Source organism: Oncorhynchus kisutch, linkage group LG8 (genome assembly GCF_002021735.2).
Source record: "Oncorhynchus kisutch isolate 150728-3 linkage group LG8, Okis_V2, whole genome shotgun sequence".
Lineage (NCBI taxonomy): Eukaryota > Metazoa > Chordata > Actinopteri > Salmoniformes > Salmonidae > Oncorhynchus > Oncorhynchus kisutch.
This window is the reverse complement of record NC_034181.2, coordinates 47,344,647-47,368,721: the sequence shown is the minus strand read 5'-3', so window position 1 is coordinate 47,368,721 and position 24,075 is coordinate 47,344,647. Positions and strand designations below refer to the sequence as shown.

The 24,075-nt window shown below is 42.1% G+C and overlaps 1 protein-coding gene across 4 annotated transcripts in view; it reads right to left on the bottom strand.

Moving 5' to 3' along the window:
- Nucleotides 1–22,537, bottom strand: part of LOC109895599 (AP-3 complex subunit sigma-1) — a 29,774-nt gene extending 7,237 nt beyond the window's left edge. For 2 of the 4 annotated variants that reach the window (XM_020489433.2, XM_020489434.2), the window contains exons 1-3: nucleotides 22,140–22,512; nucleotides 1,261–1,352; nucleotides 45–156 (exon numbers count right to left, since the gene is read on the bottom strand). In XM_020489433.2, the coding sequence (XP_020345022.1) occupies nucleotides 45–156; nucleotides 1,261–1,352; nucleotides 22,140–22,208 (273 nt within the window). In that variant the 5' untranslated portion in view covers nucleotides 22,209–22,512. Of the gene's footprint in view, nucleotides 1–44; nucleotides 157–1,260; nucleotides 1,353–22,139 lie in introns of all 4 variants that reach the window. The other 2 variants (XR_004210833.1, XM_020489432.2) reach the window with 2 other exon arrangements.
- Nucleotides 22,538–24,075: the final 1,538 nt, after the last annotated feature.

Genomic DNA, 24,075 nt, shown 5'->3' with positions numbered 1-24,075 from the left:
CTTTTTTTTCAAATACAATTCCCTTAAGACTTTGGAAACATTACCTGGATAAGGTCAAGGATGCCAAGCTCACTCTCCGAGGAATCGACGCAGAATACGAAGTAGAGCGTAGCATAGTGTCTGTAGATGAGCTTGTTCTCTGACCCACCGATCAACCTAACGAAACAAAAGTAAAATGAAGGGACAATCAAAACTCTGAACAGGGGTGTACTCATTAGTGCAAACCGTAACAAAACCTTCGCAATGAAAACTTGTTTCTTATTGGGCAAATTCAGGTAGGTCCTGTCCAACCCGTTTGCATGAGTTTGGAGCCTAGTAAATAAACCCCAGTTGGTGTGCGGTTGCCTGGGATCTGTGAAGACTGGCATGCATGTGGAAGTGAGCCAAGGTTGGTTAACAGAGACTTAGTACTTCACCTCTACATCGGAACAACAGTCCACACGACAAGGGGCACACACTCACACGGCACCAATCAATGCATGGGATAGTCCCGTGTCATGTTAATTACTCAACACACACATTCCATGATGTGAAACACAGCCAAACATGCTGGTTTGATGAACAAGTAAAAGGGTCACGTGTCTAGCGGAAGTTGAGTCCAGGCCAAGTGCAGAAGCCTTGAACAATCTTTGTAAGGCCTGGTAAAAACATGTTGACCTGGATCTGCTTGAGCGACATCATACTTGCTGATGAGCATAAACAGTAGCAACAATCATATACCAGGGATCCCAGGGGTTTATTTACTAGGAATCCAAAAAGAAAAAAGCACAGGCCAAAACAGACTAACCTGAACTTGTCCAATAAGAAAGGCTCATTCTCAATGCAAAACATTTTGCTACAGTGTGCACCAATGATCACACCCCAATTGTATTATTCTGTTATGTGAGAGGAGGTTCCATAATGCAATAGCCTGCTTCATGAATAATTAAATCATATTTAACTATTCATGATGATCCAATTTCTCTCCCCCACAGCTGGCCACCATCTGATACCCCTCTCCCTCTACCCCTTAGCTCTCCCATGCAGTACAATGTGTCATGTGGATGTTGCATCGTGAAAAGCTGATTCAACTCGTGGAGCGTTTTGTTGAGCAGCCCACATCGTAAGATCAAATCGTTGGTTTGTATCAGTTGTACGTATGTACATGACATTGAAAGGTTATGCATTTCATTGTTACATGAGCAGGAAATGTTAAGACAAAGCCCAACATATATTGTTTTCAGTACTTGTGGACAGTTTATGACATCTTAAATCTCTTACATTCCACCTTCTAGGAAATTGCAGACGTTCTCATCCCTTTTGGATACCAGATGAAATGTTTCTCTGATGATTTGTTGTTCTGTGTCTTCACTCTGTGGAACGTAAAGAACAAACAGTCAGTGTGGATGAGAAAACAAAAATAACAAATATTCCATAGACTTATAATTCTTGTGCAATTCACATCTAAAGTGCATTCGGAAAGTGTTCAGACCGCTAGACTTTCTACACATTTTGTTACAGCCTTATCTTCCACACACACACAAAATACCCCATAATGACAAAGCAAAACTTTTTTGGGCAAATATAAAAAACTGAAATAAACAATTTGTATGAACATAAGATTCAACAACTGAGACAAACTGAAAAAGTTTCACAGACATGTGACTAACAGAAATTGAATAATGTGTCCATGAACAAAAGAGGGAGGGGGTCAAAAGTAACAGTCAGTGTCTGGTGTGGCCACCAGCTGCATTAAGTACTGCAGTGCATCTCCTCCTCATGAACTGCACCAGATTTGCCAGTTCTTGCTGTGAGATGTTACCCCACTCTTCCTCCAAGGCCCCTGCAAGTTCCCAGACATTTCTGGGGGGGGGGGGGGGGGGGGGAAATGGCCCCAACAGGTCCCAGACGTGCTCAATGGGATTGAGATCCAGGCTCTTCACTGGCCATGGCAGAACACTGACATTCCTGTCTTGCAGGAAATCATGCACAGAGCGAGCAGTATGGCTGGTGGCATTGTCGTGCTGGAGGGTCATGTCAGGATGAGCCTGCAGGAAGGGTACCACATGAGGGAGGAGGATGTCTTCACCGTAACGCACAGCATTTAAATAAACTGCAATGACAACAAGCTCAGTCCGATGCTGTAACACACCGCCCCAGACCATGACGGACCCTCCACCTCAAAATCGATCCCGTTCCAGAGTACAGGCCTCGGTGTAACGCTTATTCCTTCACCTCAAAATCGATCCCGTTCCAGAGTACAGGCCTCGGTGTAACGCTTATTCCTTCGATGATAAATGTGAATCTGACCATCACCCCTGGTGAGACAAATCCGTGACTCGTCAGTGAAGAGCACTTTTTGCCAGTCCTGTGTGGTCCAGCGATGGTGGGTTTGTGCCCATAGGCGACGTTGTTGCCGGTGATGTCTGGTGAGGATCTGCCTTACAACAGGCCTACAAGCCCTCAGTCCAGCCTCTCAGCCTAGTGCGGACAGTCTGAGCACTGATGAAGGGATTGTGGTTTCCTGGTGTAACTCGGGAAGTTGTTGCCATCCTGTACCTGTCCTGCAGGTATAATGTTCGGATGTACCGATCCTGTGCAGGTATTACACATGGTCTGCCACTGCAAGGACGATCAGCTGTCCGTCCTGTCTCCCTGTAGCGCTGTCTTAGGCGTCTCACAGTACGGACATTGCAATTTATTGCCCTGGTCACATCTGCAGTCCTCATGCCTCCTGAAATATGGATACTGACTGTAGGTCTATAACCTCTCACATACCCTAAGTTCAATGTTAACTTCTTCCACTGCAAATCTACCATTCCAGTGTTTTACTTGCTATATTGTATTTACTTTGCCACCATGGCCTTTTTTTTGCCTTTACCTCCCTTATCTCACCTCATTTGCTCACATCGTATATAGACTGGTTTCTACTGTATTATTGACTGTATGTTTGTTTTACCCCATGTGTAACTCTGTGTCATTGTATGTGTCGAACTGCTTTGCTTTATCATGGCCAGGTCGCAATTGTAAATGAGAACTTGTTCAACTTGCTTACCTGGTTAAATAAAGGTGAAATACATTTTAAAAATTAACTCCTGCAGAATTCAGCATTTTTTTGCAGTAAAATTATACACAAAATTTACATTTTGACTCGGTAACAGGAGTGGGGAATTGGGATTTATTTTCTTTCAGTATCTTGAGAGAATGAATGCGCAGTTAGGGACCGTCAGCAGAGTTGGAGGTGCCATCTTTATCAGCATCATAAAAGCTAATAGTATTTCAACTACATCAAATATGCATCCAAGCTGAACTGAAATCTTATTTAAAAAATAGTTATCAGATTTTATTTTCCTTAAAACCAGTCAAACTGATGTAATTTGGACATTTTGCACAGAAAACCGTTCCTGTTTAAAAAAATCTATTGCATTTTCTCCCCGATCCCCAAACGTCTATGCTGAGCGAGAGAAGCAGAGATGAAAAATAATAATAATAATAACACTTTACTGATGTCATCTAACATTATTAGATTGGAGCATTAATATCTACTCATGACATTCTGGTGATCAAGGGTTTATTTAGCCTTCTAGGTAGTGCTGAGCTTCTTTTTTTTTTTTTTACAACTAATTGAACTATGTCAGTTATTTGAATTAATTTTCATTCTGTTTTTTTCCTGAGCTCGATGTGCAGTTTCTGTAGAGATAAATCAGATCAAGCATGAACTGTGCGATGTAGTAAGGAGTTAAAGTTTCTAACATGCCAATATTGTGCATAGTTTTGTGCAGAAAACATGTGATTATATGTGGATCGGATGGATGATGGTTTGTGTACTAACCTGACAATGGGGGATAGATATGATCAAAATGTAGGAATTGATACACCAGCTTTGACAGCAGGTTTGAAACCTGTTATCAAAGCGGCTATCGCAAGGGTAGTAGACCAGCATTCTCATTGGGATGAAATAGTACAAGCAGTGTTGAGAGTGGAGTCTAATTCAGTTTACTCTGCAGCTGTACGAGTGGTTAATGCTGCCACAGTGAAAGTCACTAACAGTGGATTCGATGGCCAAGGAAAGATAAGGAAACAGGAAAGGGTAGCGAACCTATGGAACCTAAGATAAGGCACAGGGCGTTAGCTCCCGGTTGTGTGTGTGGGGCTATTGGACATAGGAAAAATGAGTGTTGGGTGGTACTGGAACCTGGAAATGCCAGTATACAAGTCTTTGCGGCTGTCAAAAGAGCAGCTGCAAACCGTCTTGAAGGCAGACGGACAGGAACATTTTACATAGCAGTGCATGGCCTCCGTTCGATCAATAGCGGTTCATAGAGGTTACGTTTTTTTATGTGAAAGGAGCCGTAGGAGGTCACGTCTCACACAACTTTCTAATAGATACAGGTGCTCAAATATCACTGATTCCTTAAGCTGAAAAGATTTGCTAAATTTACGACAGGGAAAAGTATCACATTCAGTGGGGTAACAGAGGCACCATCTAAGGCGATACAGCTATTACCTATGTCATTAAACCTAGGACCAATAACAATACCAGGATCATTTTACATGGCTACGGGAATAGAACTGATTTTGGGTTTGGATAATCTTTACAAGGTGCCCGGGAGAATAGATTTTGAAAGTTACCAAATTAAAATTGGCAGTAAGAACGGCAAAAGCCGAACAATTGTTGTTTCAGGACCATCCACTCGCGGCAAAAGAGGCATGAGATTGAGGTCTACTCAAAAGTTGCAAGCCTGTTGTGGTTGAGGAAGAACCAATGAAGCAATACCCTACTAAACCAGAGGCGGAGAAATCGGTGACAGAAGACCTTCCACTATTACTTGAATGTGGCATAGTGATCCGTGGACCAGCTCGATGTAACAGCCCTTTACACCCAGTGAAAAAGGACTAAAAATGAAGAATTACTGTGGATTTTCGCAGCATAAACATGCAGTGAAAAGCACACCAGTGGTAGCAGATTTGGCAGACCTATTGGCATCCATTCCCTCACTCAGAATGCTACAGTGTGTTATACATAAAAAATGGATTTTGGTCTGTGCCAGTGGCTGAGGAGTCACAACACCGGTTCGGGTTCTGTTGCCAGGGGGAGCAATATACGTGGGCAAGGGCGCCGATGGGATTTACAAATAGTCCCACTTGGTATCATTCTGCATTGAAACCATTAAAAGGGTGTCGATATGAAGGTTCTGTGTTAGTACAATACATAAAATGATTTGTTATTAGCGTCAAAAGATGAAGAACCTCATATGATAGACCTCACCACATTGGTAGGCTATTTGGCAGAGCAGGTTCATAAAGCATCATATGAGAAAGCACAACTAGCAAAGCAAGAGGTAACATATTTGGGGGTTTAGATTTCTAAAGGCACGAAACACATTACCCGGAATCGGGTAGAAACAACACATTGTTTGGCACGGCCAAACACTCCTCGCACACTCAGGAAAACTTGAGTTTTGAATTTTGTTACACATTTTATTCCGCCATTCTCCGAAATTGCTGAGACAGAGTTGACGAAAGGGGGGGAAGGGTCCTCATGAAAGGATAGAGTGGAGTCAAGAGTGTGATGAGGCATTTGTCGAGCCTAAGTAGCAATTTTGTCAAGCGCCAGCATTGGGATTACCAAACCATTACCAAACATTTTTTTTAATGAACAGGAAGGACATTTTAGCGCGGTGGTTATGCAAAATCATGGGGGTAGGGAAAGACCGGTAATGTACTGGAGTAAATCGCTGGACTCGGTGGGACGAGGAATTTCACCGTGCCTTAGGTCAGTACAGGCGACAGAAATTGTATTGCATAACACGGCTTCGATTACAAAATGGGTCCAAAAAAAAGTTGATTTTGTATGTTCCACATTCAGTAGCAGCCATAGTGAACAGCACGAAAGCACAGCATGTTACTAGTACAAGGTGGACAAAATGAGAGTTAACGTTAAATGGGAAAAATCTACAATTTCACAAGATTGGTGCTTTGAATCCTGCATCGTTAATGCCGTTGCCTGGGGAGGGTGAATCGCATACATGTGACTCGCATACAGACTCGACATGCATTTGTGGTAGTTCATGAAGTCGGTACATTGTGGTCACAACGGCGCATGTTAACAGCGAAGGGAACACCAATAAAAAAATGGACTGGAGGTAGAGGCATTATTAGAAGCATGTCAGTTACCCAGTAAATTAGTAGTGAAATGTGAAGCTCATAGTAGTCGTACAGATGAAATCGCCATAGGTAATCGTAGAGCCGACGAAATGGCTAAGGCGGCAGGCAGCCTTGGTGAGAGAAAGTGTTCAAGAACCACATGTAAATATTGTGAATACGAAGGCTGGTATTTTAAGTCTAAAAGATTTACAGCAGCAAACTGTAAACTGTAAAATGTGGGAGTGGTTAGTAGACACTGAAGGGTTGTGGTATAACACTACCACTGGAAGGCCCGTGGCTCCAAGCGGGATACAGGTTACTCTTCCTGGAATATATCATGGACCAACCCATCAAATCGGCAGTGAATATGTCCTCTCAGTTCAAGACGACATGGTGGGGAAAGGGCGTGTTAGGAACATTTCGGGACTGGGTTAAAAGGTGTGATATGTGCACAACATAATATTGCCTACTCCTACCCGACAGCAACCCCTGCCGGAAGGACCATTTACATCATTGCAGATAGACTTTATAGGGCCACTCCCTCGGATCAGGGGGAAGACCCATGCATGGTGGTGGTGGACAGATTTTCAAGATGGACAGAAGTATTTGCAACTTCCTCAGCATCAGCGAACTTTGTGGCAAACTTTGTTAAGGGAAGTGATACCGAGACGGGGCTTATTTCGGATTCATTAGATTCTGATCAAGGAACGCATTTCACTTCTAAAGTGCTACAAGCGGTACGTATAGGCTTTGGGAATCTCCCATGCTTTTCATTGCCCGTATAGGCCGCAAGCGGCGGGGATTACCAGTATTAGTCAAGTCACAAATTAGGGATTTGTACTTGACATACCTTGGGACCGAGTGACGGTAAACGCAAAGTGTCAGAAGGTGGCTGCTCATCAACCGTTGGGACCCAAAGTCTACACCGTAACAAGGGTGTTCACAAACGGGTAGAGTGTAGATTGGCCTTGGGATGAGTACCTAACTTGAGCACAGGAAAGTACTATCCACAGGTAGCAACTGTAGCAGAACACATGAGGTCATTGGAGATGTTGGTGGCTAAGGACCAGGGAATGAACTGGGAGACAGGTAGGGAGTATCTGAAAGGTTCAGTCCTAAGTGAAGCGAAGATAATCAAAGATACGGTGGAAGTTACAAGATTGTTATACTGCTATTATTGCATCAAATGGTTGTTTCATGCAACAGAAAAAGGGGTTGTTAAGATCACTCATCTGTGTGTGTGTTCTACTGAGGATGGGCCTCTGGGAGATAACACTAACAGGAGATTTATGTACCGTGCTTCTACACCTGCATTGCTTGCTGTTTGGGGTTTTAGGCTGGGTTTCTGTACAGCACTTTGAGATATCAGCTGATGTACGAAGGGCTATATAAATAAATTTGATTTGATTTGATTTGATTTACAATGTCTTTTGGGTGATAAAACCTAAAGAGATCCCCATTCCAGTGCTTGAGTTAATGTTTCTGTTCTATTTGGTACCAGGGAGAGAGAACTGTTTTTACAGCAGATACTGTCTGCTGTGAATTATAAGTATCTTTCATACAAATCTTAACCTTGTGACCCATTCTTTACATCTGTTCATCATGTAAGTTGAAAGGGGTGCAATTTTAGCTATAAAAAGGACCGTTGTACTTTTGGCGATTCGTCGACCAGCCATCATTATTGTAGGGCACTCAATCAATTCACTTTATATGTGTGCGTTGTATTGACCTGCTCCATTATTAATACGTGATTAGACTTAGTTTAAGTAGAACTCTGAGTTGTGTGATAAGTTTGTCTCCCCTCATTTGATAGTAAAGAAATTAACCACCACAAAGAGCAGAAGACAGATTCCAGGCAATCGCTATTCTCCCGGCAGTCGCTGTAGGGACAGTAACTGAAGGAGCAGTAGTAGTAGCAGTGAAGGATGCTATAGTAACAGCATAGAACTGGACTACGGCACAAATGATGGGTGTTGTGAGATATGTGTCAGGAGCAGTGTTAGTAATAGCAAGGGTTACTTTGGTGATATTGTTGGGATATCGTGTGCCGAGGGCATTGATATTAAAACGACTACACAGTGTTGAGTTACCTCAAGATGAGGTCAAATTGATAAGGCTACCGCAAGTATATATCGGGTGGCTATGGAGGAAGATGGGGAGCAAAGTGAGAATGACATGGCTTGGGAACACCTCTTAGATCCTGTAGTCTGACTGGGAAGACTGGGAGAAAGCACGAGGAGGCTTTTTAGGGCTTTCATTTTTGCCAACCTCAGCAGAAAAGTATCCTGAAGGCATAGGCTAAGAGGGAGTGGGAATTGTCATGTTATCACATTTTGGGTTGTCATGCATTTATAATTCTGCCTATCTTAACACGTTATTAATGCTGTTGTTTTAAGTGCCTTTTTGTTGCTTTCCAAGTCTTGTGCTATCACTCTCTTGGGAACCAGAAGGAGAAAGCCACACACAAGCCTAAGATCACCGTAAACAATGCCAAGAGTTGGCTGGAGTGGTGTAAAGCTTGCCGCCATTGGACTCTGGAGCAGTGGAAACGCGTTCTCTGGAATGATGAATCACGCTTCACTATCTGGCTGTCCGACGGATGAATTTGGCAGATGCCAGGAGAACACTTCCTGCCCGAACGCACAGTGCCAACTGTAAAGATTGTTGGCGGTGGAATAATGGTCTGGGGTTGTTTTTCATGGCTCGAGCTAGGCCCCTTAGTTCCAGTGAAAGGAAATCTTAACAGTACAGCAAACAATGACATTATAGACAATTCAGTGATTCCAACTTTGTGGCAACAGTTTGGGGAAGGCCCTGTTTCAGCATGACAATGCTCCTGTGCACAAAGCGAGGTCCAGACAGACATTTTTGTTGAGATCAGTGTGGAAGAACTTGACTGGCCTGCACAGAGCCCTGACTGCGAGCCAGGCCTAATCTCCCAACATCAGTGCCCGACCTCACTAATACTTGTGGCTGAATGGAAGCAAGTCCCTGCAGCAATGTTCCAACAACTATTTATTTTATTTTTTATTTATCTAACTAGGCAAGTCAGTTAAGAACAGATTCTTATTTACAATGACGGCCTTCCAAAAGGATGAGGGCTGGGATTAAAAATGAAAATGTTTTATTAAATACAAATAGGACAAAACACACATCACGACAAGAGAAACAGTAGAGACCTAAGACAACAGTATAGCATGGCAGCAACACATGACAACATGGTAGCAACATAACACGGTAGCAGCACAAAACATGGTACAAACATTATTGGTCACAGACAACAGCACAAAGGGCAAGAAGGTAGAGACAACAATACATCACCCACAGCAGCCACAACTGTCAGTAAGAGTGTCCATGATTGAGTCTTTGAATGAAGAGATGGAGATAAAACGGTCTAGTTTGAGTGTTTTTTTGCAGCTCGTTCCAGTTGCTAGCTGCAACGAACTGAAAAGACGAGCGACCCAGGGATATGTGCGCTTTGTGGACCTTTAATAACAGAATGTGACTGGCAGAACGGGTGTTGTATGTGGAGGATGAAGGCTGCAGTAGATATCTCAGATAGGGGGTAGTGAGGCCTAAGAGGGTTTAATAAATAAGCATCAACCAGTGGGTCTTGCGATGGGTATACAGAGATGACCAGTTTACAGAGTATTAAGTGCAGTGATGTGTCCATTAAGTAGCATTGATGGCAAAACAGTAAAGAACATCTAGCCTCTCGAGAGCACACTTACCTGCCGATCTATAAATTATGTCTCTGTAATCTAGCATGGTCATCGGAATCAGGGTTAGTTTGGCAGCTGGGGTGAAAGAGGAGCGATTACGATATAGGAAACCAAGTATAGATTTAACTTTAGCTTGCAGCTTTGATATGTGCTGAGAGAAGGACATTGTAACATCTAGCCATACTCCCAAGTACTTGTATGAGGTGACTACCTCAAGCTCTAAACCCTCAGGTGGTAGTAATCACACCTGTGGGGAGAGGGGTATTTTTCTTACCACATGGCCTTTGATTTGAAGGTGTTCAGAACAAGGTTAAGGGCAGAGAAAGCTTGTTGGACACTAAGAAAGCTTTGTTGGAGAGCATTTAACACAAAATCCAGGGAGGGGCCAGCTGAGTATAAGACTATCATCTGCATATAAATTATGAGAGAGCTTCCTACTGCCTGAGCTATGTTGTTGATGTAAATTGAGAAGAGTGTGAGGCCTAGGATCGGGCCTTGGGGTACACCCTTGATGACAGGCAGTGGCGGAGACAGCAGATGTTCTGACTTTATACACTCTTTGAGAGAGGTAATTAGCAAACCAGGTCAAAGACCCATCAGAGACACTAATACTCCTTAGCCGGCCCACAAGAATGGAATGGTCTACCGTATCAAAATCTTTGGCCAAGTCAATAAAAATAGCAGCACAACATTGCTTAGAATCAAGGGCAATGGTGGCATCATTGAGGACCTTTAAGGTTGAAGTGATACATCCATAACCTGAGCGGAAACCAGATTGGATACCAGAGAGAATACTATATACACATCAAGAAAGAGTCAGTTAATTATTAACAAGTTTTCCGAACACTTTTGATAAACAGGGCAAAATAGAAATAGGCCTATAACATTTAAGATCAGCTTGATCTCCCCTTTAAATAAAGGACAAACTGTGACTGCCTTCCAAGCAATGAGAACCTCACCAGAGAGAAGAGACAGGTTAAAGAAGGTCCGTGGAAAGCCTTCCTAGAAGAGTGGAGGCTATTATGGCAGCAATGGGGGGGGGGGGGGGGGGGGGGATCAACTCCATATTAATGCCCACGATGATGGAATGAGATGTTTGACAAGCAGGTGTCCACATACTTTTGGTTATGTAGCGTGTTTTAAAAGTTGAGACTTTTGAGGATTATAATAATTATGGTTTTGATATCATACAAACAAGCCAAACATGCACTTCACATTGCCATATCATAAAACTCCTGTAATATAGAGTAGATGTTTATGATAACCATGTTTGATATAGTTACAAGATCACATGGCGTTTTACCCTGGATTGTTCTGAACAGAATGAGCCTGTTTGTTGTATTGTGAAAAAAAAGTGCCGCAGACCATGCATCAACCGTGCACTCAACTCCATTCTATGCGCACCAATATCACGAGCTGCTTCTCTTCATTTCTTAGTGAAAGCCTAACACTAAGATAGTATTTTATCATTTAGCTAGTCACGTTGGTGACAAAAAACAAGCTTTCAAATTATGCCCACCTGACCCAGAATGTGATTTATAAATGGACCGGTTTGGGATTGCGTAAACAGTAATTATGTAAAGGCTAAGATGCACGCTTTAGCCGAGGTCTTAAGGCATCTGCCTACTAGGCTCGGTTTGCTCATAGCAGGACCCTACTAGGCAAAGTGAACATCTGCGTCTCGCATACTCCCTTATAAAAACATACGCTTGAAGTAGAAAAAAAAGCAGCAATGATTCCGTTTGTCCCTCTTGCAACGCCGTAGCCAGTAAACAGTTCCTCAAAATAGTCTGAATTAATCTAACTCAAGAAATCTAATGAATTGACGTATTTGCCGAGGAAATTTATTTATATATATATATATATATATATATATATATATATATATATATATATATATATATATATATATATGTGGCTTTTCATTGTTGAAAGAGATATATATACACACACACACATATATATATATATATATATATATATATATAGACATACATGCATGCATACATACATACATACACACATACATTATGAAAGACAAGAATTGTACTTCTGAATTCCGTAAAGTCAGTGTGGAAGAGGTGAACAAATTATTATCTTTCAACAATGAAAAGCCACCGGGGTCTGACAATCTGGATGGAAAATTACTGAGGATAATAGCGGACAATATTACCACATCTTCAATTTAAGCCTACTAGAAAGTGTGTGCCCTCAAGCCTGGAGGGAAGCTAAAGTCATTCCGCTACCCAAGAATAGGAAAGACCCCTTACAGGCTCAAATAGGCAACCAATCAGCCTGATACCAACCCTAAGTAAACAAATGGAAAAAATAGTGTTTGACCAGATACAATACCATTTCACAGTAAACAAATTAACAACAGAATTTCAACACGCATATAGGGAAGGACACTCAACAAGCACAGCACTTACACAAATGACTGATGATTGCCAAGTAAAATGGCGCCGGAGCAGAAGGCAGACATTTTACGTGCCCCCAACCGATTGTTTTTTTGTTCGTAACTTATTTTTTTACTATTTTTGTACATAATGTTGTCGCTACTGTCTCTTATGACTGAAAATAACTTCTAGACGACATCAGGACTGTGATTACAAACGACTATCAGAATCCTTTTTCTTCTTTCACGACTCGTGGATACACGGCTCCCTCGGGAACAGGCCCCGACCCCAGTGATCTGCGTGAAGAGGAGGTGGAGAAAGAGAGGCCGGAGGGCGGGCTGCCTTCTGAGGAGGAGGCGATCGAATAAACCCCCACTCCCCTCAATTCTGCTCGCAAACATGCAATCTTTGGACATTAAAATTAGTTATTGAGAAGATTAAACTACCAACGGGATACTAAAAATGAACATCTTATGCTTCACGGAGTAGTGGCTGAACGACGACAAAATCAACATACTGGTTATACGACGTACCGGCAGGATAAAACAGAGGCGTCTGGTAAGATAAGGGGAGGCGGTCTATGTATTTTTGTAAACAACAGCTGGTGCACGATATCTAAGGAAGTCTCTAGCCATTGCTCGCCTGAGGTAGAGTTTCTCATGATAAGCTGCAGACCACATTACCGACAGAGAGAGTTTATCTATATTCTTTGTGGGTGTTTACATACCACCACAGTAAGAGGATGGCACGAAGATAGCATTGAATGAGCTGTATTCCACCATAAGAAAACAATAAAAAAACAGCCAAGAGGCAGCGCTCCTAGTAGCCGTGGACTTTAATGCAGGGAAACTTAAATCAGTGTTACCTAATTTCTATCAACGTGTTAAAAGTTTAACCTGAGGGAAAACTCTGGACCACCTATACTCCACACACAGCTCTCCCTCACCCTCCATCTGGCAAATCTGATCATAATTCTATCCTCCTGATTCCTGCTTACAAGCAAACATTAAAGCAGGAAGCACCAGTGACTAGATCAATAGAAAAGTGGTCAGATGAAGCAGATGCTAAGCTACAGGACTGTTTTGCTAGCACAGACTGGAATACGTTGCGGAATTCCACCAATGGCATTAAGGAGTACACCACATCTGTCATTGGCTTCATCAATAAGTACATCGATGACGTCGTCCCCACAGTGACCATACATACATACCCCAACCAGAAACCGAAACATGCATGATAGCACCAGCTGTACCAGAAGACTGTGTGATCACGCTCTCCATTGCCAACGTGAGTAAGACCTTTAAACAGGTCAACATTCACAAGGCCGCAGGGCCAGCTGGATTACCAGGACATGTACTGCAAGAATGCGCTGACCAACTAGCAAGTGTCTTCAATGACATTTTTCAACCTCTCCCTGTTCGAGTCTGTAATACCAACATGTTTTAAGCAGACCAACATAGTGTCTGTGCCCAAGAACACTAAGGTAACCTGCCTAAATGACTACCGACCCGTAGCACTCACATCTGTAGCTATGAAGTGCTTTGAAAGGCTGGTCATGGCTCACAACAACATCATCCCAGAAATCCTAGACCCACTCCAAATTGCATACCGCCCCAAAGATCCACAGATGATGCAGTCTCTATTGCACTCCACACTGCCCTTTCCTACCTGGACAGAAGGAACACCTATGTGAGAATGCTATTGATTGACTACAGCTCCGTTCAAAACCAAAGTGCCCTCAAAGCTCATCAATAAGCTAAGGACCCTGGGACTAAACACCTCCCACTGCAACTGGATCCTGGACTTCCTGACGGGCAGCCCTCAGGTGGTAAGGAAAGGTAACACATCCACCACGCTGATCCTCAACACAGGGGCCCCTCAGAGGTGTGTGCTCAGCCCCTAATGTAATCCCATTTCACTCATGACTGCATGGCCAGGCACGACTCCAACACCCTCATAAAATAGTGGTAGGCCTGATCACCGAGAGCAAAACAGCCTATAAGGAGGTGGTCAGAGACCTGGCCCTGTGGTGACAGGACAACAACCTCTCCCTCAAAGTGATCAAGACAAAGGAGATGATTGTGGACTACAGGAAAATGAGGACCGAGCATGCCCCCATTCTTACCGACGGGGCTGCAGCGGAGAAAGTTGAGAGCTTCAAGTTCCTTGGTGTCCACATCACCAACAAACTAACATGGTCCAAGCACACCATGACAGTCGTGAAGCGGACACGACAAAACCTATTCCCCCTCAGGAGACTGAAAAGATTTGGCATGGGTCCTCAGATGCTCAAAAGTTCTACAGCTGCATTATCGAGAGCATCCTGATTGGTTGCATCACTGCATGGTATGGCAACTGCTCGGCCTCCAACCGCAAGGCACCACAGAGGGTAGTGTGAACACCCCAGTACATCACTGGGGCCAAGCTTCCTGCCATCCAGGATCTCTATACCAGGCGGTGTCAGAGGTAGGCCCTGAAAATTGTCAAAGACTCCAGCCACCATAGTCATAGACTGTTTTCTCTCTGCTACCATACAGCAAGCTGTACCTGAGCACCAAGTCTAGGTCCAAGAGGCTTCTAAATAGATTCTACCCCAAGCCATAAGACTCCTGAACATCATAGTCACTTTAATGAACTCTACCTACATGTACATACTAGCTCAACTAACCGGTTACTAAACGACATGCCACTGGCTTTGAGTAAGGCCAGTGTGTCTATGTACATTTGAAGTCAGAAGTTTACATACACTTAGGTTGGAGTCATTAAAACTCGTTTTTCAACCACTCCACAAATTTCTTGTGACTAGGGGGCAGTATTTTCATTTTTGGGAAAAAAAACGGACAAGATGCTAGAATATGCATATAATTAGGATAGAAAACAGCTTAGGATAGAAAACTCTAAATTTTCCAAAACTGTAAAAATATTGTCTGTGAGTATAACAGAACTGATGTTGCAGGCGAAAGCCTGAGAAAAATCCAATCCGGAAGTGCCTCATGTTTTGAAAGCACTGCGTTCCAATGAGTCCCTATTGAGCAAAGAATGGGCTATCAACCAGATTACTCTTTCTCCGTATTCCCGAAGGTGTCTACAGCATTGTGACGTAGATTTACGCATTTATGTTGAAGAATACCCATATGCGGCTACATTGTGCAAGTGGTCACCTGATGCTCCCAGAGAGATTCTCGCGTAAAATACAGAGGTAGACATTACTCCAATCGGTCCTAATGAAAAACGAATTGTCCCGATGGATATATTATCGAATAGATATTTGAAAAACACCTTGAGGATTGATTATAAACAACGTTTGCCATGTTTCTGTCGATATTATGGAGCTAATTTGGAATATTTTTCGCCGTTTTCGTGACTGCAATTTCCGGGCGATTTCTCAGCCAAACGTGAAGAACAAACGGAGCTATTTCGCCTACAAAAATAATATTTTTGGAAAAAAATGAAAATTTGCTATCTAACTGGGAGTATCGTGAGTGAAAACATCCGAAGCTCATCAAAGGTAAACAATTTAATTGGATTGCTTTTCTGATTTCCGTGACCAAGTTACCTGCTGCTAGCTGGACAAAATGCTAGGCTAGGCTATCGATAAACTTACACAAATTATTGTCTAGCTTTGGCTGTAAAGCATATTTTGAAAATCTGAGATGACAGGGTGATTAACAAAAGGCTAAGCTGTGTCTCAATATATTTAATTTGTGATTTTCATGAATAGGAATATTTTCTAGGAATATTTATGTCTGTTGCGTTATGCTAATTAGTGTCAGGCGATGATTACGCTCCCGCACGCGGGATGGGGAGTCACTAGAGGTTAACTTCTTGGTGACAGGGGGACAGTATTGAGTAGCTTGGATGAATAAGGTGCCCAGAGTAAACTGCCTTCTACTATGTCCCAGATGCTAATATATGCATATTATTAGTAGCATTGGATAGAAAACACTCTGAAGTTTCTAAAACTGTTTGAATGATGTCTGTGAGTATAACAGAACTCATATGGCAGGCGAAAACCTGAGAAAAATCCAACCAGGAAGTGGGAAATCTGAGTTCTGTACACTGCTCAAAAAAATTAAGGGAACACTAAAATAACACATGCTAGATCTGAATGAATGAAATATTCTTATTAAATACTTTTTTCTTTACATAGTTGAATGTGCTGACAACAAAATCACACACAATTATCAATGGAAATCAAATGTATCAACCCATGGAGGTCTGGATTTGGAGTCACACTCAAAATTCAATTGGAAAACCACACTACAGGCTGATCCAACTTTGATGTAATGTCCTTAAAACAAGTCAAAATGAGGCTCAGTAGTGTGTGTGGCCTCCACGTGCCTGTATGACCTCCCTACAACGCCTGGGCATGCTCCTGATGAGGTGGCGGATGGTCTCCTGAGGGATCTCCTCCCAGACCTGGACTAAAGCATCCGCCGACTCCTAGACAGTCTGTGGTGTTGGTGGATGGAGCGAGACATGATGTCCCAGATGTGCTCAATTGGATTCAGGTCTGGGGAACGGGCAGGCCAGTCCATAGCATCAATGCCTTCCTCTTGCAGGAACTGCTGACACACTCCAGCCATGAGGTCTAGCATTGTCTTGCATTAGGAGGAACCCAGGGCCAACCACACCAGCATATGGTCTCACAAGGGGTCTGAGGATCTCATCTATGTGGGAAGCTTGTGGAAGGCTACCCGAAACGTTTGACCCAAGTTAAACAATTTAAAGGCAATGCTACTAAATACTAATTGAGTGTATGTAAACTTCTGACCCACTGGGAATGTAATGAAAGAAATAAAAGCTGAAATTAAAATCACTCTATACTATTATTCTAACATTTCACATTCTTAAAATAAAGTGGTGATCCTAACTGACCTAAAATGAGGAATTTTTACTAGGATTAAAATGCCATGAATTGAGTTTAAACTGAGTTTAAATGTAGTTGCCGAAGGTGTATGTAAACTTCCCGACTTCAACTTTACGGATGACTCAACATTAAACACATCAGCTACTACAGCGACTCAAATGACTGCAACACTTAAAGAGCTGCAGTTAGTTTCGGAATGGGTAGCAAGGAATAAGATAGTCCTAAATATTTCCAAAACTAAAAGCATTTTATTTGGGACAAATCATTTACTAAACCCTAAACCTCAACTACATCTCGTAATGAATAATATGGAAATTGAACAAGTTGAGGTGACTAAACTGCTTGGAGTAACCCCGAATTGGAAACTGTCATGGCCAATACATATTGATACAACAGAAGCTAAGATGGGGAGAAGTCTGTCCATAATAAAGCGCTGCTCTGCCTACTTAACAACACTATCAACAGGGCAGGTCCTACAGGCCCTGGTTTTGTCGCACCTGGATTACTATTCAGTCGTGTGGTCAGGTGCCACAAAGAAGGACTTGGGGAAATTGAAGTTGGCTCATGACAGGGCAGCACGGCTGGCCCTTAGAAGTACACGGAGGGCTAACAATGACATGCACGTCCATCTCTTATGGCTCAAAGTGGAAGAGAGATTGACTTCCTCATTACTTGTTTTTATAAGAGGTGTTGATAAGCTTTAGGTACCGAGCTGTTGGTTTAAAAATACTAGCACAGAGCTCGAACACCCATGCATACCCCACAAGACATGCCAGAGGTCTCTTCACAGTCCCCAAGTCCAGAACAGACTATGGGAGGCGCACAGTACTACACAGAGCCATGACTACATGGAACTCTATTCCACATCAGGTAACTGATGCAAGCAGTAGAATGAGATTATAAAAGCAGGTAAAAATCCACTTTATGGAACAGCGGGGACTGTGAAGTAACATGATAACATGCGCCCTATGTAAATATGGATTATGCGTTGCAGATGTGGTAGTGGAGTATGGGCCCTGAGGGCACAGAGTGTGTTGTGAACTCTGTAATGTTTTTATATAACTGCCTTAATGTTGCCGGACCTCAGGATGAGTTGCTGCTGTGATCCATAATAAATGCAAATACTTAATTGAAGAATCTCTCCTTTTGACCAATCACAGACGAAGGGGTGTAGACTTCAGCTACCGAACTTGGGTTTTCCTCAGTAAAAAAATAAACATCAAATCATTTGCCGAAGACCAAAACGTCATCATAATATATGCACCAACTTTCAGATGGGAAGCATGCGGACGCCCTTACTCATGTAATCTACCCAAGATGTTTTGCGCAGTATTTCTCAAGTGAAAAAAATTGCCATGAAAACCAGTAATGGGAATTTCAATTATTTTTACTTAATCTGATCTTTGACTTGTTCAGTCAAAAGAACAAATCTTTCAAATAATTTTGTTCATTTGAGTCAGTAATGCCCAGAGGACGCAGGACCCCCTACCGGTGAACGATGAACTGAAAATTCTACCAGCCTGTCTTTCACCATAAACAATGGAGCTGTCATTTGTGACAAAGACTTGTAAATGTATGCTTTAAACGTACATTTGTTGCTTGCTAGGCATACAATATTATTTATACATTTGAAAGGAGGTCTAGTTGAGGGCGCAACTAGACGAGTTTGTGAAAGATTCTTGGTTGAATGCATTGCTCGAGGGTGATATGCTAAATATTGCTTGAACCGAAGCACAAACAATTCGCTCTCAAATCGAGTTTGTTGAGCACAGACTGTGTATGTTTTGGTTCTACAAAAAGGTGTCTATCATAATATTCAATAATCAATTAATTGCATTCCTTCTTGCACCATGCAATCAATTACCAGGTCAAAACATGTATTTTTCTTCTCCATGTTATTGCTGCCTGCAGCATGATCTATTTGGTCAGAGCACTTCCCCGGTGCCGCTTAGCCGAATGAGCGCATATTAATCCTGCTGTGGTCAGTGGCCGGCAGGTCAAAAGAACAACTAAAATGAACGAGTCACTCAAACTTCTGAGTCAGTACAAAGACGTTAAAATTGCAAACTGCACATCACTAATGAAAACTAGTTCTCTCTCCTTGAATGAGAACACACTGCATGTTCCCACTCCCACTAGGAGTAGTACTGTTGACCAATCACCGATGAAGGGGCGTAGACTTTGGCTACAAGAACTTCGACTTGCCTCAAGAAAAGGAATGTACAAAAACAGCTTTTTGGTCTTTAAGGTTAGGCATAAGGTTAGGAGTGTGGTTAAGGTTCTCTCCCACAAGGGTGACACACCCTTTATACTAGAGGTCGACCGAGTCATTGGAATGGCCGATTAATTAGGGACAATTTCAAGTTTTCATAACAATCGGTAATCTGCATTTTCGGACACCGATTATGGCTGATTATATTGCACTCCACGAGGAGACTGCGTGGCAGGCTCACTACCTGTTATGCGAGTGCAGCAAGGAGCCAAGGTAAGGTGCTAGCTAGCATTAAACTTATCTTACAAAAAACAATCAATCTTAACAATCACTAGTTAGCTACACATGGTTGATGATATTACTAGTTTATCTAGCTTGTCCTGCGATGCATATAATCAATGCGGTACCTGTTAATTTATCATTGAATTACATCCTACTTCACCAAATGGGTGATTTAACTTCTTTGGGAAAGGGGGCAGTATTTTCACGTCTGGATGAAAAGCATGCCCAGAGTAAACGGCCTGCTACAAAGTCATAACTGCTAGAATATGCATATTATTACGTTTCTAAAACTGTTTGAATGATGTCTGTGAGTACAACAGAACTCATACGGCAGGCAAAAACCTGAGAAAAAAATCCAACCCGGAAGTGGGAAATCTGAGGTTGGTCGATTTTCAACTCAGCTCCTATTGAAGATACAGTGGGGTATTGGTAATTTTGCACTTCCTAAGGCTTCCACTAGATGTCAACAGTCTTTAGAACCTTGTCTGATGCAGAACACTGTGAAGTGGGGCCGAAGGAGAAGGGAATGAGTAAGGTCTGCCATGAGCTGACCATGCGCGTTCACATGAGAGGGAGCTCTGTTCCATCACACTACTGAAGACAATGGAATTCTCCGGTTGGAACGTTATTGAAGATATGTTAAAACATCCTAAAGATTGATTCAATACATCGTTTGACATGTTTCTACTGTTACGGAACTTTGACATTTCATCTACTTTTAGTGAATGCGCTTCGTGACTTTGGATTTGTTTACCAAACGCTCTAACAAAAGTAACTATTTGGACATAAATGGACATTACCGAACAAAATGAACATTTCTTGTGGAAGTGGGAGTCCTGGGAGTGCATTCTTACAAAGATCAGCAAAGGTAAGTGAAGATTTATAATGCTATTTATGACTTTTGTTGACTGCATCATATGGCGACTATTTGTCTTGATTGGGCTCTGAGCGCCGATTCAGATTATTGCATGGTTTGCTTTTTCCGCAAAAAAATGTTTTCATCTGACACAGCGGTTTTAAGAAGTGCATCTAAAATTCCATGCATAAGTTGTATATTTTAGAAATATTTATTATGAGTATTCCTGTAAATTGATGTGGTTCTCTGCCAAATCAAAGGATGTTTTGGAACTTCTGAACGTAAGGCGCCAATGTAAACTCAGATGTATTATTTATTTCATACTTTTGATGTCTTCATTATTATTCTACAATGTACAAAATAGTAAACATCAAGAAAAACCCTTGAATGAGTAGGTGTGTCCAAACTTTTGACTGGTACTGTAAACAGAACAAAAATATATGTCAAAGTGTTGGTCCCATGTTTCATGAGGTGAAATAAAATACCCCAGAAATGTTTCATACGCACAAAAACCTTATTTCTCAATGTTTTGCACAAATTTCTGTACATCCCTTTTAGTGAGCATTTCTCCTTTGCCAGGATAAGCCATCCACCTGACAGGTGTGGCATATCAAGAAGCTGATTAAACAGCATGATCATTACACAGGTGCACCTTGTGCTGGGGACAATAAAAGGCCACTAAAATGTGCAGTTGTCACACAATGATGCCACAGACGGCTCAAGTTGAGGGAGCGTATGATTGGCATGCTGATTACAGGAAAGTTCACCAGAGCTGTTGCCAGAGAATTGAATGTTAATTTCTCAACGATAAACTGCATCCAACATTGTTTTAGAAATTTGGCCAACCGGCCTCAACAGCAGACCATGTGTTAACAAAGTCAGCCCAGGACCTCCACATCTGGCTTCTTTACCTGCAAGATTGTCTTAAACCAGACACCCGGACAGCTTATGAAACTGACTCTGATCAGAAACTCATTCTGATTGGCTTCGCCCCTGCACAGTCATGTGGAATTCATTGAGTAGGGCCTAATTTATTTAAATGGACATTTACTTATTTGAACTAACTCAATAAAATCGTTAACTGTTGCATGTAGTGTTTATATTGTTCAGTATAATATGAGTTGGTTTGGAGTGATATAACATTAGACACATTTTCATAATCCATTGTAGTCTATGTCAAGTGATGACTAAAGAAAAAGTGTTTAAAAAACATCAGTTTGGGGGATCAACTACCATCACATGTAATAAGGCAAAATGGGTGAACATTCAATTAAATTGGTTTTGGGAAACCGGCCCTAATCTCAAATTACACCGTTTCAGAATATGACTAGTACCGTTAGCTAACAAGTAATGCTGTTTTCTATAATGATGCAGTTAATTAGCACAACTAAGTTTTAGCTAACAACATTGCCATAGCTAACTAGTTAACGTTAGCTAGTTGTCAGCCCAAAATGAAATAGGTATTGTTAGCTAGCTATGATGTCACATCAAACAAAGTAACGTTACACGAGAGTTCCAGTGTAGTTAGTTAGCTAGTTACTCTTGAACTTTACTGGATTCGTAACGTACAGTATGTAACGTTATCTAGCTAGATCATTTTAACGTTAACTGTGTGACAGATTTGCTTGCTATTAACCGTTACTAGCTAGTAGATTAGAAACACTCGCATACTCACGTAATGCTCGTAGAATTTAGAAAGCCGAGGTTTTCCATGGTTGTTGAATATTAGTATGGCTTTAATCATGATGTTGTTTTATGAGGGGCGAACAAAAATGGTATACCTGGGACCCTAAAATCCGTTTCAATCTAGCTAGCTAAAACGGCAACCAGCTAAATTACATGTCGCTTCTCAATCAGTTTTTGCGGAAATACTCCACGTCAAAACCCATTAATCTTCTTCTAACTACAGCAGCCGTGGTGGGTCAAACTGCGATGGTAAACGTTTCATTTGACCAGTCAGAACTCAACCTCTACCACCTCTTTCAAGACACTTGAGACAGCTGGAGATGTCCCATTTTACTAGATCTGAAACCACTGGATAGTGTTACCAAAATGGCGGAAAAGTCCTAGCGATCTTCTTCTTCGTGTAGTTTTCCGGCAGACTTGGATGTTGCTGCCTTTCACAGAGTGTGAATAGCACATTTTACAACCCCTGTAGTTCTTCTGCACTAAAATTGCTGTCACCCAAAAACGTATCTGCTGCTTACCCACCAAATCAATCTTCTGAGATTTCCAATTAATGACCATAGCAATAAATCCTACCTTAGGGGAGGGGGGGGGGGGTCTTGCAGTCAAATAACTCACCCTTGGGATATCCTTTATTCTTTTCGCTGCTTCTGCATAGGAAACATTCTGCCCCACTCGAAACTCTGGCAATCTCAACCTGTCTCTCTTACAGTGCACTTCGGATCACCAGCTGCATGGGCACCCCCACAGTTGACACACAGTGCTTTCTCTATCACAACTTTACACTCCATCTGACTATACCCTCCTGCACATTTCTCACATCGTGGGATCTCCCTTCTACACACTGCTGCAACATGTCTGAATCCTTAGCACCTAAAGTTCGGAACAGGCCCTCACAGAATAGCCAATGTAAACAAACCTGACCTTATATCAGGTAGAAAATATGTGTCAAAGCTCAATGAGACTTAGACCCAATGGTGTAACTGAGAACCTAAGTCTCACCAAACGGTGGGTGTCACAAACACCAGGAATATTATTTTTCTTTTGATCCACCTCTACCCCACTAATCACTCAGGTTGAAACCTGAGATGCATGACTCGAAGCGGCAGCTTCCTCTGGGTGGAGGGATCACAAAACATTCGAACGATTCCAATTATTGAAACATTCACAGATGTAACCATTCCCAGTTTGTCCTTAACCAAGCTTGACACAACGTATGGGTTAGCCAAAAAGCAAGAATTAACTTTTTCCAAAAATGTCACTCCTACCAGTCCAACCTGCAAACGGACTCTATTTCAAGATCCTCAAGAGAGCAAATATACTTATAGGTAAGTTTACTTGGTTTGTATCCAGGAGATGAAGGTATGTACTCAGGAGACGAAGGTCTGAACTTAACGCCATTCTTGCGCCCTCACGTCAAAGCACTTCTTCTTAGCCAATCAGAAGAACACCATTTTTTGCTTACACCTAACATACGGGTATCTTGAGGGGCCATCAAGAAGTGTGCAGGATTTGAGGGGTTGATTTTGGATAAAAGGGGCCTTGCAGAAGGTTTTTTCATAAACTGAAACATGCTTGAGTAATTTTGTGGGAGAATGGAAGTATAAAGAAAAATGTATGGAGGGTATTGCCATCTCTGGCAGACTGCAGACCATTTTATGTGTTTTCGTCTTAGGGATGACATTTAGGATATTAACAAAATAAGATATTTGAAGAATGATTAATGGACATGAACAAGTAGAGTTGCAGCCATGGTCCACGTCATAGGCCTGTCCATATCATAGGCCTGAAAATTACGCCATAGATAGCTATATCATATGATGTGGTTAGCTGATACGTAAAAAAATATATATCGAGACGTAAAATCTGGCAGGTGTCAGCAATGTCTGAGCAGAGGAATGCGCCCCCAGTATTTGCAAATAATG